At 34.3% G+C, this 15,123-nt stretch overlaps 1 protein-coding gene across 12 annotated transcripts in view; it reads right to left on the bottom strand.

The window, feature by feature from the left end:
- Positions 1-252: 252 nt before the first annotated feature.
- RYR2 (ryanodine receptor 2) overlaps positions 253-15,123 on the bottom strand; it is a 361,102-nt gene continuing 346,231 nt past the window's right edge. For all 12 annotated transcript variants that reach the window (XM_046939481.1, XM_046939480.1, XM_025149037.3 and 9 more), the window contains 11 exons: positions 13,847-13,977; positions 13,245-13,287; positions 10,577-10,710; positions 8,693-8,753; positions 7,278-7,424; positions 7,063-7,197; positions 6,362-6,518; positions 5,050-5,114; positions 3,269-3,369; positions 2,445-2,496; positions 253-1,584 (listed from right to left, as the gene is read on the bottom strand). In XM_046939481.1, the coding sequence (XP_046795437.1) occupies positions 1,489-1,584; positions 2,445-2,496; positions 3,269-3,369; positions 5,050-5,114; positions 6,362-6,518; positions 7,063-7,197; positions 7,278-7,424; positions 8,693-8,753; positions 10,577-10,710; positions 13,245-13,287; positions 13,847-13,977 (1,122 nt within the window). In that variant the 3' untranslated portion in view covers positions 253-1,488. The remainder of the gene's footprint in view (positions 1,585-2,444; positions 2,497-3,268; positions 3,370-5,049; positions 5,115-6,361; positions 6,519-7,062; positions 7,198-7,277; positions 7,425-8,692; positions 8,754-10,576; positions 10,711-13,244; positions 13,288-13,846; positions 13,978-15,123) is intronic.

Below are 15,123 nucleotides of genomic sequence, written 5' to 3' on the forward strand. Positions count from 1 at the left end.
TCCCTGGAGGTGTTTAAGGCCAGGTTGGATGGAGCCCTGGGCAACCTGATCTAGTACTTACTTGATCCAGCAGCTGGCACCCCTACCTGTGGCAAGGGGCTTAGAACTCGATAATCCTTGAGGTACCTTCCAACACAAGACATTCTATGATTCTATGAAACAGAAGCTTAGGCCTGTGGCGAAGTGGGTGCAGTTAATACAGGGATTAATAAAGACTCAATAAGAAAAACCTCAAATGCTCCCAAGACCATCTTGTTTCCATTCTGAATCTTTTCTTTTATTTGTAAAGACTGGCATTACAATTGAAAAGGACTCAAAATGGAGTGACGTACACATCATTGGTGTTTTATGATGCAACTGATGGGATCCCTGAATGGATATTGCTTCAGCTTTGATTTTAAAAAATAATTTAACAAGAAAATCTTCAACTCCACTATCAATCACAGGTGGCAGAAATGAAAGAAAAAAAACCGAAAGAAACCAAAACTACGGTCAGATTCATAACATATACATTGTTGGCTGATGACACTTGTTTCAGATGTACAATAAAGCCCACAACACTTTATTACTATGGAGATAATTATTGTGAATGTTTTTTTCCATGTTGATCAACTTGCTTTTGAAGGTTGTTTCTTTGATTGTTTTAAACTTGCATAATAAACATGCAATGAAACATTTCTTGTTAAAGTGTTTTTTTTGTTTGCTTGTTCTTTTTTTTTTTTTTTTTTGCAGTCTTCTCATCTTCATAAAAGATTTCATAAAGTTGCAGTGTTGTATCAGAGCATTACCAAAATAAGAGCAAAAGCTAAAGAGGAAGGTAAATGTGAACTGAACTCAATGAGAATAACCTAATCTTGTCCTGAGACACTCCAGTCTTAATAAAAAGATGTGCACAGTCAAGTTCCTTCCTCCCAAACCCACCAAAATCACAAAATAAATATTAACTTGGAAGAAAAGGAAGACAGAAAGAAAAATAAAAATATGATATCATCATGCACTCATCTTCTGCATAGCTCAACCCACATATAGTAAGGCACTATTTCCCAACAACTTTGTGTCCACAACAATCTTTTACAGTGCTCTGTGAACTACATATAGTTCCTTCCAGGATGATGAAATTAATAGATTGAATGAGTGTTGCTACCGTGTCACCCCATGTGTGATTTTATAGATAAGGGCATATTCTGGCAGTTTCAGAAAGAAGCTGACTCAGGTCTCTTCGTATGTGTGCATGTTATCTATACGGATATCTTTTGTCTGTGCAAGTGGTTGATCTGTTTTCCAGAGTTGCTGTTGTTTTTCATTGTTCTTTACTCCAGTATTCTCAAAGCAAATACACAAGAAAATAAAAGTGCAGTTGGGTCATTAAAAACAGAGCTTTGGTGCTCCAAAACCACAGAGCTTTGGGGATTTAATAAATCCATTGGACATTCCCAAAGGACTTGGAAAACACATGGACATATTTCAAGTGGAAATCCTTGTCTTTGCTTAGTTAAGCTGGTCTTCATACTGTTTTCGGAAACAATCACCAGCAGGAAAAAACTCCCAGCATCGTTCTTGATACATTTTCCATACATAGGATTCCTGAAATAAACAAAATTTAAGTGACTTAAATTGATTCAATGAGAAAGAATCAGACATGTCTCTTCAAAAACAAACAAACAAAACATAAAATATATTGCTTCCTTGATTCTTTGGTTTTCCTACATCAATTTAAAAAAATCAAGTTAATTTTTGGATGAGTTTAGAGTAGATTTTACATCTGGTCACCTAGTCAAAAAACACAAGAGAAAACAGAAGAGGAGCAGGTCATTTCACATCCAGGAGCACTGCAAAGCTTAAGTAAAGCTGGTCACAAGAACAAATACCAGCAGAAGTATAATAATTTCCGGCACAGAAAGTTCTGCATCAGTCCTTTCAAAGCATGCAAAAAATGCATAAAATAAAATTGACTTTAAAGATTTGAAAGAATAATAAACAGTAATGAAAACAACTCCTCTTAAAATTGTTCTCCCAGCCTTCACTTCAAATACATGCTTAATTTCTTTCATATTGATCTATATAGAAATGTAGAGACAGAAGACCATATAACTGATGAAAAATATTAAAGGTCAAGGACAATAATAAGAGATTCAACAGGGAGAAAAGAATGTTACTTTCACAGGGTGCTTAAATGTTTCTCATTATTTCTGTTTACAGATTCTATTTATATTTTGTGAAAGTAATACTTCAAAAAGTCAGATCAGATAACAAAAGCATTAGAGAATTGGTAATCTAAAATTAAGCAACCAAAGTCCCAAGAAATGTTCAGAAGAATAACAATTAAGTTACTCACCATATAGAGTGCTATTAGAATACTCTTAGTTTTGACAAGTCTGAATGATTTTTATTTTAGAATCAGTTTTATTTATTAACTGTTGGTATTCTAACAGCTGTTCACCTACCTGTCCTGTATGCTCCGTTTCATCTTTGTTAATAAGATACATCAGAAAAAACCTACAATGAAAAAAAAAGAGTTGTGAATACAGTATGTAGAAGCACTAGGCAATCTACAGATACAGAGGTATTTCTCAACATGCCGTGTACAGTGACAAAAATGCTGTTCCTGGGTTTACAAGTTCATAAATTATTCTTATGATGATATTCTCAGACATATTAAACATACTTTCCTCACACTTATAATATGCACTTATTATTCAATGAAAAATACGCCAAAATGCACAAGATTTCATTTGACTTGCAATAAATAACTACTTACCTTACATGAAGAATTCCTAAGCTTTCTGTCAGTAAATTATACTAGACGTTTCTTGCCTACAAACAGTAACTTGCAGATAGAGAATAGTAATTGGATTTTTTTAAAAAAATAAGCAATAAATCCATAATATAACTAGGTAATTGGGGATACTAGCCACATATCAGGTTCCCAGTTTTTATCTCCTAGCTCACACAAAATGGGTGTTTCACAACCAAATTGGAAAAAATATATTGAAGTTTGTGAAGTTCCTGCTCCTACCTCCACAGAAATTCTCTCTTCACTAAGGAAAAAAAAAAAAAAAAAAAAAATCACTTTGCTAATAGCAAACATTTTCTCTCTCATGGACTCTATTCAAACAAAAAATAATAATAATTAAAAAAAAAAACCTCCCTTGTTCATTCAGGCAACTTGAGTGCACACCAAAGCCAATCTATAATGACTCTTATTTACGTCATAGAGTTAATCAAGTGCTTGCAGAGTTTACAAGAAGTTCATTTTTACCGTACTTACAAATAATTGGCCAAGTTGTGCTCCTGCAGTGTATGAGTTTCAAAGCCATGGGGCACTGTATCAAAGTAGTCATTTCCTATTCCACAGATAAAGCACTTTGTCTAAAAGAAAGAACACAAAATACATCAAGACTTATTTATAACGCATCTCTGCATCCCTTTGAGAAAAGACACCCCAAATGCAGTAATTTTCTTCAAAATATGAATGCATCAACTATAATATGTACTGAACAGCAAAGCTTCTCTTCTGATGATTGAAACTGGATGCTTCAGCCAAAACACCCAAACAGAAGATTAACTGCCAAAGTAACATATTAATGTTCAATCAACCAGTAAATCCTGATACCGGTAGGTGAGCAGGTATAAGGGGAATGAATGGCACTGAAGAGCCAAAGCCAATTTTTTTTTTTTCCTTTGAACACTGTCAGCAATACTCACCGTAGCGAGCGCAAGGCAGTATCTACCTCAATGCTTGAGTTTTTAGGATAAATATACATTTATATTACGTAACACATTAGTTTTCAACATATTTCTGATTTCTTATATTCACACTTAACTGACAGAACAGAAAACCAGAACAGGACATTTGCACATATAGATTAACCAAAGAGAACTACACCTCTAGTTACAAGATTCAAAAGATATAAATAGTCATGGATATAGAATTCATTATAATGTACAGCAACAAGTATTTTTTATTGTTTACACAAGTGAAAATACACAATCTAAAGCTTAAAAGGTCACTAGAAAAATAAAAATGTTGGCTTTTTGTTGATTTATCACCAAAGACTGACTATACTTACAAAAGGAATTAAAGAATACTAGGAACTGGCAAATAAACCCAAAACATGCTAAAAGCAGAATTACAGTGCAGACAGAGTTTGTGCCCCATACAAGTTAAGAGCTGTCAACAGCATGCCTCCTTCACAGTGCAGACCAAAGAGTGGTAAATGTTATTCAGAACCTGCATTCTAGCAGAGTTTTCTTGTCAAAAGAAGTGTGACCATCAGAACAAGGGAAGTCATTCTGCTCCTCTACACTGCTCTCATGAGCCCCCACCTGGAGTACTGCATCCAGTTCTGGAGCCCCCAACATAAGAATGACATGGAGCCATTGGAGTGGGTCCAGAGGATGGCTACGAAAATGATCAGAGAGCTGAAGCACCTCCCCTGTGAGGACAGGCTGAGAGAGTTGGGGCTCTTCAGCCTTGAGAAGAGAAGGCTTCGAGATCTTCTAGTGGTCTTCCAGTACCTGAAGGGAGCCCACAGGAAAGCTGGGGAAGGACTTATTATAGTGACAGGATGAAGAGAAATGGTTTTAAACTGGAAGACAGTAGATTTAGACTAGATATTAGGAAGAAATCCTTTACTGTGAGGGTGGTGAGACACTAGAACAGGTTGCCTAGTGAGGTTGTGAATGCCCCCTTCCCTGGAAGTATTCAAGGCCAGGCTGGATGGGCCTTTGAGCAACCCAGTCTAGAGGGAGGTGTCCCTCCCTGTAGTAGGGTTGTTAGAACTAGGTGATCTTAAAGGTCCCTTCAAAGCCAGACCATTCTATGATTCTATGATGAGTACTCACAATAATTAAATAAAACAGAAAAAAAAAAACCAATAAGTAAATTCTCTCTTATTTACTTTTTCCATCAGATGAACTGAGATGTAAGAGCACTGGATTCTATACAGAACCATATATTTATTCTCCTTTCAATATCACCCTTGGACCGAACACAGATGTTCAGAAAACCTGAAAATAGGATATAGTTAAGCAATCATATGTTATTACCTCCATGTCTTCCTTCACTTGTTCTTGCTGATCTCTTAGCTCACCAAAAGCATCAATAATTAACCCTAAAAATTAAGACAGAATAATAGTTAATGTTCAAGAACCATGACAAAGAATATTTAGAAATTCAGTGACAAGTCCAACAAAGAACATTAAATGATACCCTTGTATAGAAATAGTAGAAACTGTTATAACTTCCAGAAAACACAAAACAGGTATATGATGGTATATGAAGGTAAATAGGTATATGCAAGTAAATAGGTGTATTCTATGTATATGAAGGAAAATGAGCTAATTAAAGAAAACAGCTACCTGTAACTGTCACTATAATTTGGAATTATAAAATATGGTGTAGGTAGATTTCTGTTTTACTTGCAGAGCTCTAACCTTGACTCAGTATGATATGATTTTACAATGATGGAAGCTTTAACAAAGAAAGAACCCTACGATGCATTTAACAGTGTTCATGAATTTATTACACAGCAGATGCAGAGACCCAGAGCTAACGCACCGTCTGTTACTATGGTTGCCATTTAGTTTGAGTTTCCACTGTCAAAGCACTACAGAAGTCAGTGGCCATTTCAGGAAGATACAGAAAGAAGAAAAACTACAGACTCAGTGGCTCAGATTATAAATTTCTCATGATTCTCCCTTTACCTACAGGAACACAGGTACAGACTAATTCCATGATCATTACTGAAAACTACTGAGCTGTAAAACTGATGAATACCAGATGACGATTACACCCAAAGCTTAACAGCTCTGGCCTCTACTCTTAGGTCAGTCACAAAATGAATAAATAGTTTGAGATATGCTACTGTAGTCTGTAAAAAATTATGCACCCTCCCCAAACCTTTAAAACAACTTGTTTCAGTAAGAGTTATAAACTTAATACAACCTCAGAGTTGCCTTCTAAATTCCCTTGAAGGAAGTGAGAAAAAACATTCTTATTGATGTAAAAAAATTATAATTTACCTCTTAGCAGACAGAAGATAGTAATAATTCTTTCTAATAACTTCTCTGACATCAGTACAAGAGTCTTTTAGAAGGGACAAAGGGAAGATAGAAACTGTAATGACATCAGTGTTCTTCTGGCTTTTTTGTTTCTTCCGATCCAGGCAGAGCCTGGTTTTTATGTGGAGACTAAGAACAGCATACTGATAAACACCACCTTGGTGTGATTTACCTTATGAATCTGCTTTTTGATCTGCCCTACTGTCCTGGTTTAAACATAGACATACAATATCTGCAGCACTAAAATCCACATATTGTTAAATAATGCTTTCATTCACTCCAAGCTACAAACATATACCTTGAATAATGGCAAGCAGGATGACAATCACAAAGAAGAAGAAAGTGATGTCAAAGATGATTCGATAGATTTCATATTCATCTCCTGCTGGATCCTCTATTTCATCACCAATACCTCCACCTGCACGTACTCCAACATACATGTGAAACATGTAGCACTAAAAAAAAAACAAAAACAAACAAACAAACAAACAAAAAAACCAAAAGGCTAAAAAGTTTTCTGCATCTGCAATTAAAAATATCCACTGCAGCAAATTCAGTAATTAGCAGAATTGTTCTATGTTCTAACAACTAAGCAATGTCACATAACATTTCTCTTTCAGGTTATGTATACTTCCAAGAGAACAGAAATGCTGCTGTGAAGCTGTAACTGTAGCATTTCATGGTCTGTACTCATGTCTCAATTCAAAAAGATTTTATATTTGATTACCCTAAGCCCAGCAGCACATCATGATTGAGGTACAGAAGTTTCAGCATGCAGTATTACTATGTGCAAGTAGAAATTATCACTGCCACCAAATCCACCTCCTTTTCCACTCACACTCCCCCCAGCTCCAGTTGTTCCAAGGGATGTTCATGAATTTGTTTTAGTCTGTTGATGGCCAATGATACTGTTGTATGAAAAGGAATTACATAAAAGAGAAGGACGAAAATATAACTGTTTGAAAAAAAAAAAAAAGTAGAAAGCAAGATAAGACTTACTGTTAGCATATCATCGCATTTCATATCTGGCATATCACCATCTTCACTTTTGTTGTAGAACTTCCGGAAAAAATTGAATGCCACTACTGTGTACAAGTATACCACTACTGCCAGTAATCCCACTGTTAGGACAAGCTGGAAAAAAAAAATACAGTTATAGTTCTCTTCCTAGAAGGTCTTCTGAACAGACCAATAAAAAAGATGACAGTTGATACCTGTTTGCCATTGTGGGTCACTGATGAGAGTATAGTTCGTAATGTCTTGAATCCCATTGCAATGTCAAGGAGATGAGCAGCAAAGAAAAAATTGTTGTAATGGCCAAGGACTGACATGGTCATGTACCAAGCTAGGTAAAGGAAAGACTAACAGGAAAAAACAACTATATTACAAAATCAAATTAATGACTATTATGTCTAACATAATTTACTGTGCTTATGAAAAGTAGAAATTGCTTGAATGTGCTTTCCAATTAAACAGAAAATTGTGACTTTTTTCTTACGCTATCTTTGAAATTGCCTTTTGTTCAAAAATATCAAATCTGCAAATGCAGAGTGCACAAGAAATGGTCAAAATTGACAAATTCTGCATTTCAATTTTGAAAAACTCATTTTGAAGTGATTTTTTTATTATAAGTTTCTGGATGTTTACATTTAAATATTAATACACTAAGGAGGTTAGTGACAAACAAAAGAATGAAAAGTAATTCCAAAATCCATTCAAACTACTACAGCTGCTACTTAAGTCTTTAATACAATTTATGTAGTTTACTATTCCTACAAATCTTAATTTATCTTTTTCCTCTATCATTTTAATTTTATTGGACTTAAAGACAAGTGCATACTTACAAGAGAAATTTCAGACACTCTGTTAGAGGAAGCATAATCCTGAACAAACTCAAACTGTTTACAGCTCATACATTCTGTGGACCTGGTGGATTCCCATCCCAACCTCAACCTGCAAATTTCAGTCTTCCTGACTGAAGACAGATTACATCTTCATCCTCTAGCAATCCTTCTTCCAAAATGATTTGTTACCCAGCAATTTTTGCACCAGAAAAATTAGCTGAGCCAGGCGAACCATGATCATAAGACCGTTTGCATTCGTAAGGTGAATAATATTTTAAACTGCAAGGTATTTAAATGGTCTTGTTTATCATTCCTTTTTTAAGACTCATTTTTCAAATGAGTAAAATCATTAGCCTAATTGTGTCAAATCCTACTAACAGTTTCAGTGATATAAATTACAGTAATTCCACAAATATTAACTATACTGATCTGACTGCTCCAGAAATATTCAAGTGACTGCAGATGTAAAGATTATGAACAACATGAAAAAATTTAATTAGAACGTATACAGGTATTTTCCCAATTTTACAGCACAATACTTGCTTATTCCTCAAGAATAAATAAATATTTCAGAAGGGGAAAGGTGGGAGGGAGTATAACAAACTGAGATTCTTAATACTCATGCAACTGGGAAAAGATTCGGACATTGTAAACATTCACGATCTTTATGTATTAAATTAAATATAAGTTGGAATATTTCTTATGCTCTCTGAAGCACTTCAAGTTAGGAAGGTTATATTTTTAAGGAGGTATAAATGTGTGCATATATGCACTGATAAACTCACATTATCAGTGAAAACAACTCCTAATTTCCACATCTGATACTTAACATCAATGGAGTTTAGCCTGTAAAAATAAATAAATAAACCAAATTTTATATGAGAACAAAATAAGTATTTATGCAACACAATCTACAGGAAGAGTATTGTCTCATAAACACAAGACATTACAGCTGATTTATTTCTCTGAAGCTGAAATACATCAGAAACTTTTCCTAATTCACTTTTACTCTGGAACGGACCTACTTGAAACAAATGCAGAAAAATAAATTACTACACACTATTTGGGAGTCATCAGACCTGGAACAGATCAGTGTCTGCAATGCAAAGTCATTCTGTCACAAGGGAACTTATCTGCTAATACTGAACCTAACTGAGCTGGAGGACTGCTTCTACTGATAGTACACTCTTCACTGTGCTGTAAATATTTAAACACTGAATCTAACAGATTCTTGAATTTGGGTAGCTTCATACATGTTTAGTTTTGAACCTGGTATAAAGTAGATAAACGTAAATTTCTGAAGAATGTGATTTTCTGCAAATCTCTGTCACAGCTGTTTATTTTCTCACAGCACATTCAGCTGCTACAAGTATGGAATGTTCTCCAAGGAGAGTATGAAAGATGCGTGAAATCATATTTTATTTTCATTGCTGTTAATGTATATGAAATAAAGCAGACATTAGAAATATAACAGAAAGGTACGATTCTAAAATAAGCATTTCATCAATCTTCTCTGACTACTTCATTCTGGTCTCTTTTTTTCCAAGAATACCAATAGAAATATTATTTTAATTTTCTTCCTAAATAAGAGTCATGAGCATACAGGGAAGATTAGGTAGTCTCACTATCTTTTTTTCTATCAATAATAAAAATAATTAAAAAAAAAAAAAAGAATATTTTCTAAATCCAAGTATGTGTTCTACTACCCAACAGCAAAAAAGCGGGAAAGAAAGTATTCTAGAAAGTAATCCTGCCACATTATTAAATTGATTGCTATGCCACAGAGCCTTTGGATTTCAGCACTACAGTTTTGGTTGTTTAGGTGGACTCCTCTTTCTTGGTTTTACCCTTCCAGTTTTATTTTTCAGTTTCATCTTTACAAAAGCAAAAAAGAGCCATTTCCAGAATGCAGTTCTTATCTACTAGCAGTCCTACTGTCTATTTCATATAATTCTTGTAAATACATTAGTAAGTGCTACTGTTGCAGAAAATTATCCATATGCCCTTACATTATAATCTCTATAGTGTTAAAAGTGTTCTGCAAAAACTGAGGATATCTCTTCATCTCTTCTGTAAGAATGAAAACCATTACTATTACTCTGACTACTTCAATGTCTAGGAGATTCTTCTCATGTCTGGCAAGTACAGACAAGTATGTAGTTTAGGGAAAACAAATTATGAAAAGATGTGAAGACTAATCATCCAACTTCCAAGGTTTTACAAGTCACTATCACTTAAATATATTCCACCATTTCCTTGAAACCAAAATGTACAGTGCCAATTTTCTCATTTCATTCTGGCTGAGCTGAAAAATCAAAAATGTGAGTTTCTAGTCCAGTTATATCAACACTATTAGAATAGAAATAATACGATGCTTTCAAGCAGTTGTGCATTAAACTGAAACTTCATACATAAGAAAAGAGGATTCTTTTTTTTATAAGTGGTCTATAATGAATTCACAATGTAATTCAATTTGCAAATTGTTTTATCTTATATAGCCATTTTCTTACAAAAGAGAAGTCATACAGTAAGAAAATTCAAGTCTAAATGACAAACTTTGAGTTCACAGTTCTAACCACCAATAAAAAACACCACAAAAAGCCCTCAAACCACACCAAAATAAACAAACGAAAACCAAAAATAAAAACAAACAAGAAGCAAATGCTTACACAGCAGATAAGGAGCTATCCTTCTTTGGTTTCTTCTTTTCTCTAGCATCACTGAAATCGAGAGCAGCTTTGTCCATTCCTAGTAACTCACTGATTCTGTCACGGCCATAGAACTCACCATATTTATCCATGACCTAAAGTTAGGGGGAACATTTAAGAGAAGCAGAGGTTAGAAGTTTGGTTTCTTAAGACAAGAAATTTAACACGCATGATCTTTTTCATTTGTTTGTTTCTATCTGTCTATCATATCATTTAGTAATTTTTTCCTGCTTCCAATCACTTTGATAGAGCCAAGAGGGCTTGTCAAAAATGAGATGTATCTACTCATTTAATGAAAATAGGGAGAGGAAAACAACTCAGCAGAAGTACAATAACTAAACAGTCACAGGCAAAAAAAAAAAAAAAAAAAAAAAAAAAAAAGCCCATCTAAACACATGTTGAGCTCACACATGCAAGAGATGTTTTGACTATTCTATCTACATGAAAAGTTCTGATTAAAGTAAGATTTCTTGAAGGAAGTATTTGACCCTTACTCATTATTATATTAAGAAACAAACTAAAGAATAAATATTTATCATTTAAATTTTTTGCTAAATAGCTTAAATATGTTGATGGATGCTTTCAGATTTTTCTTTAAGGGGAAGTACTCCACAACGAAAGAGTCATGATAAACGTCCTTACTTACTAACTATCATCATTGCATAATTTTACGACTTGACGATAGTTAATAATGCAACAAACAATATAATATAGATAAAGTATGTAGGATTCAGAAGATCTCTAACAGAGCATTAGAGTTAAATGTTTTTGAGCAAATTCATAGGATTCACAAGATCTTTCTAGTAAAGATAGAGCTAAAATGTAATTGAATGAACTCTATTTATCTATTTCTTACAAAATTTGATGTGTTTCATGGGAAATGTTTCTGGAAAAGAACTTATGCTTGTCCTCATTCTCACTAAAACAGCTACTCACTAAACATCATCCATTTCTTCTCACTCTTAAAACAGCACTCAAGGAAGTATAAAATTTTGGATAAAAAGATCATAACTGAATGACTACCAAAGGTGAGAGATGGTATTTTACCAGCTTTCTAATAAGCAATACTTAAAGAATATGTTGATAATTTTTGAAATTTTTAGACACAAGCCTTCTTTGTCATATGCTTGAAAGCAGTGCTTCATGACTACAGATCATTCACTAGCATGGGGAATTTGTGTGTCTCCTTTTTATTTAGATAGACAGATAAAAACATGTCACTAACAACTTAAAAGATCCCAAGAATACTTTAAAAAGCAAAGCAAATACACAGCTCAAATATATAGTTTTAGACAGGGTGACCTAAAAATTCTACTAGCAAAATTTCTGCAAGTATTCCAAAAAACATGTTTCCAGAAGTGATTGAAGTTTGGCATTAAAGCAGTCTGAAAGAGGGGTAAATCTGATCCAACAACATATATACCCGCTTTTCAAACATGGCCAAACCTAATAAGATTGTTTTTACTGTATGATATTGTGTATATACAATGTCTATTTTTCTATGAAAAAAATTGAGAAAATATTCGACATAATGCTCATATGAAAAAAATAAACCTTCACAAGCCTCTGATTACAGAGGACTTATTTTTTGATAAGATGACAATTAGGTTATGCAACAAAAGCTCTTATGCATGTCTATCAAGGAGCACAGAGAGACAGTGGTGTGGGGAGAGTTCAAATAAGACCTTGCTCTTACTCGCAGAACCATAACAGGAGTCATCAGAGTCATCAGCCCATCAAAGGCCTATCTCCACAAGCCAGAGGAGCACAGGGAACAACAGCAGGCAGGAACTCAAATTATTGACTTTCAAGAAATTGACTTTCTGTCTGGTTCCTTCCAGAGCTGTTCCAGAAAAGACTAACTAACTCCCAGTATCCAGGCACAAAACTTGCCAAGTTGAGTCACTGGATGATTTTAAGATCACCCTTTAGACTAATAGTCTGCCTGGGGGTGTGGGACACATTACAGGACAGAGGGGAAGAGCATTTGGAGAATGCATGAGATTTATTGCCTGTTATGGAGGGGAATCAGAAGTGGGAAGCAAGATGGATTTATGTGATTTGGGGAGCAACAAGTGTGAGGAAACAAAGGAGTAAGGGAATAAAAAAGGCCACTAGGGCGTCTATCGTTTGCTGGTCAGTGCTGCTGTTATGCAATGCCCTATGCCTAATCATCTCAATCTATATTATCTCCTTATAAAGTTACTTACTTTTCAGTGATTAAGGAACTCTCTATACTGTGTGCTTGTATGTGCATGCAAGGGTGCGAGTGCAGCAACTAGATTCACAGAGACAAAACTATTTATGCATGCTGTAATGCATATACAAGTGTATGCATCTCTATGTTATTTCGTGAATGTATTTGAAATTTCTGGTTTATACAACAAGCCATATATACGAAACACGTAGTAAAGAATAGCTATTCAAATTACAAAAAAAGCTGTCCATTAACTGTTAATATAAGGTAAGGAATTGTGTGTATAATTAAAATGGCATATATGGAAATATGTATACTGAATCAAAATTTTATTTGAAGAAATGTGAACTATAATTCTTTCAAAAATGGAGGAAAAAAAAAGCATTAAAGCTTTACTTTAATTTCACATATATTTTTGAAAATAAGCCTTACCTTTCTTTTCACAAATTTGTCCCAGTAGTTATTTGGAAAAGACCTGAAAAACACAGATGAAAAAAGTACACATTTTAGATGGCAGTGAAGAGATAGAATACTTACCATGATACAGAAATTATATACTGATTTGTTTCTAAGAGACTGTGTTGTTGCTATCACCAGCTGTCGATTCAGGTGATTCACTGAAATGAAAGTTACTAAATGGCATTGAGCCTATCACGCTAGCATGTCTGCAAAAGGGCAACTGAGCTGATGGCGACCAGACAAGGGTCAAAAGAATTTGAGTCACATAATTCGAACAGGCAAAGAGTCAGACTTTTAAATATATTCCCAAAGGAGAGCCTTCAAGAGCCAATAAAAGTATCCAAGCCATAGCTCACTCGAACTGACAACAATAAACAATCATCTCTGTGCTTGACAAAAGAAATTATTTGTTTTTCTTCTTCTCGATATGTAAGCTGTTCCAAGATAGAGAAAAAGAGAAGTTGACAATAACCTCCCTTGTCACAGTGGTCACTGCTCTCTTGATGCAGGTCAACAATAAATAATAATAAAAAAGAATAATTCCTTACAAAACTATAGACTAAGCAAAAACTCACTGTGTGTTGATTACAAGTCTATCCCATTGCCCTTTAATATCATCTTCTGAGGGCTGTTCAGTGATATACAGCCCATCAAATTCCAACTTCCTTGCTACTTCCTTTTCTCTCTTAAAAATTACCAGTGGGACCTGCAGTTGAAAAAACATATCAGAAATTAGTAAAAAGTGCACTGAGATATCTGAAAACTCAGAGGAAAAGCTGTTTCTTTAGAAAAATTAAATATGAAAACTGAACATGTAAACAATAATAGGCAAAAAAAAATAAAAGAACTGACAATTGCCCAGAACACTCTGAGGGTATAAATGCACATGGACCAGTTAGTTCAGAATCGCAGAGCCTTCAAGAGTGCATTGCACAGCTGTAATAAGATGGCCAAAAAAATCTGAAGGCCCTTCCAATAGAAACAGTTGCACAGTTCCATGGAACTACTAGAACTGGTCTTATAAAAGAGAACTAAAATATATATATAATAAAAATATATATATGTAATATATATATATATATATTTATATCTAAAGCCCTTAGAAATTCTAGTTCTAAAATATTCATTTGGGATCACACTTTTGGATTGCATTTTGGCACCCAGAAGTGTTAGCCATTGCTTTTCATTTGTTAAAGAATTCTTGAAGTTTCACAGCACGGAGAACAGATTATGAGCAGTTAAAAGTAAAATCCTTAAACATCGTTCACATTCTGTGTATTTGATTTGTTATCTGTGCTCCTTTGCCAGCAAAGACACCTGAACAGCAAGAATCAAGCTTTTCTTACAACTCATTTTTGTATTCCAGATGACAATCAAAAGTACATTCTGAGAAGGGAGATGTAACTAGAGGTCCCAGTAGAGTGTTTTTTACTTAGAAGTCTGTTTCCAATGGAAATGCATGCTTTGCTGCATTAACATGCACAGTGGATTGCTTCATTAGGTTTTTATTTTGAAAATAAATACCGCTGTAATTACTTCACAGATCTTCAAAATGCATCCACATTGCAATGGTGTCAGTATGACTAGTCAAGACTTTTTATGGGTATATGGAAAAAATAACAATGTAAAGTAGACTAAATTAAGATGATTATTGTATTACATACAGTAACAATAGTACTGATCTTATTTTCATAGAACTAATTGAGAAAAATGTAGTGGATTTCATGTGGAACACTCTCTAGAAACAAATGTACATAGAACTGCAGTTACAAATATTTTCAATACTAAAATCAATGCATCTCCAAAGACAGAGATTGAACCCACATTTAGTCCTTGCCTCGTTTTCAGATTT

The sequence above is a fragment of the Gallus gallus genome, chromosome 3, assembly GCF_016699485.2.
Source record: "Gallus gallus isolate bGalGal1 chromosome 3, bGalGal1.mat.broiler.GRCg7b, whole genome shotgun sequence".
Taxonomy (NCBI): Eukaryota; Metazoa; Chordata; class Aves; order Galliformes; family Phasianidae; genus Gallus; species Gallus gallus.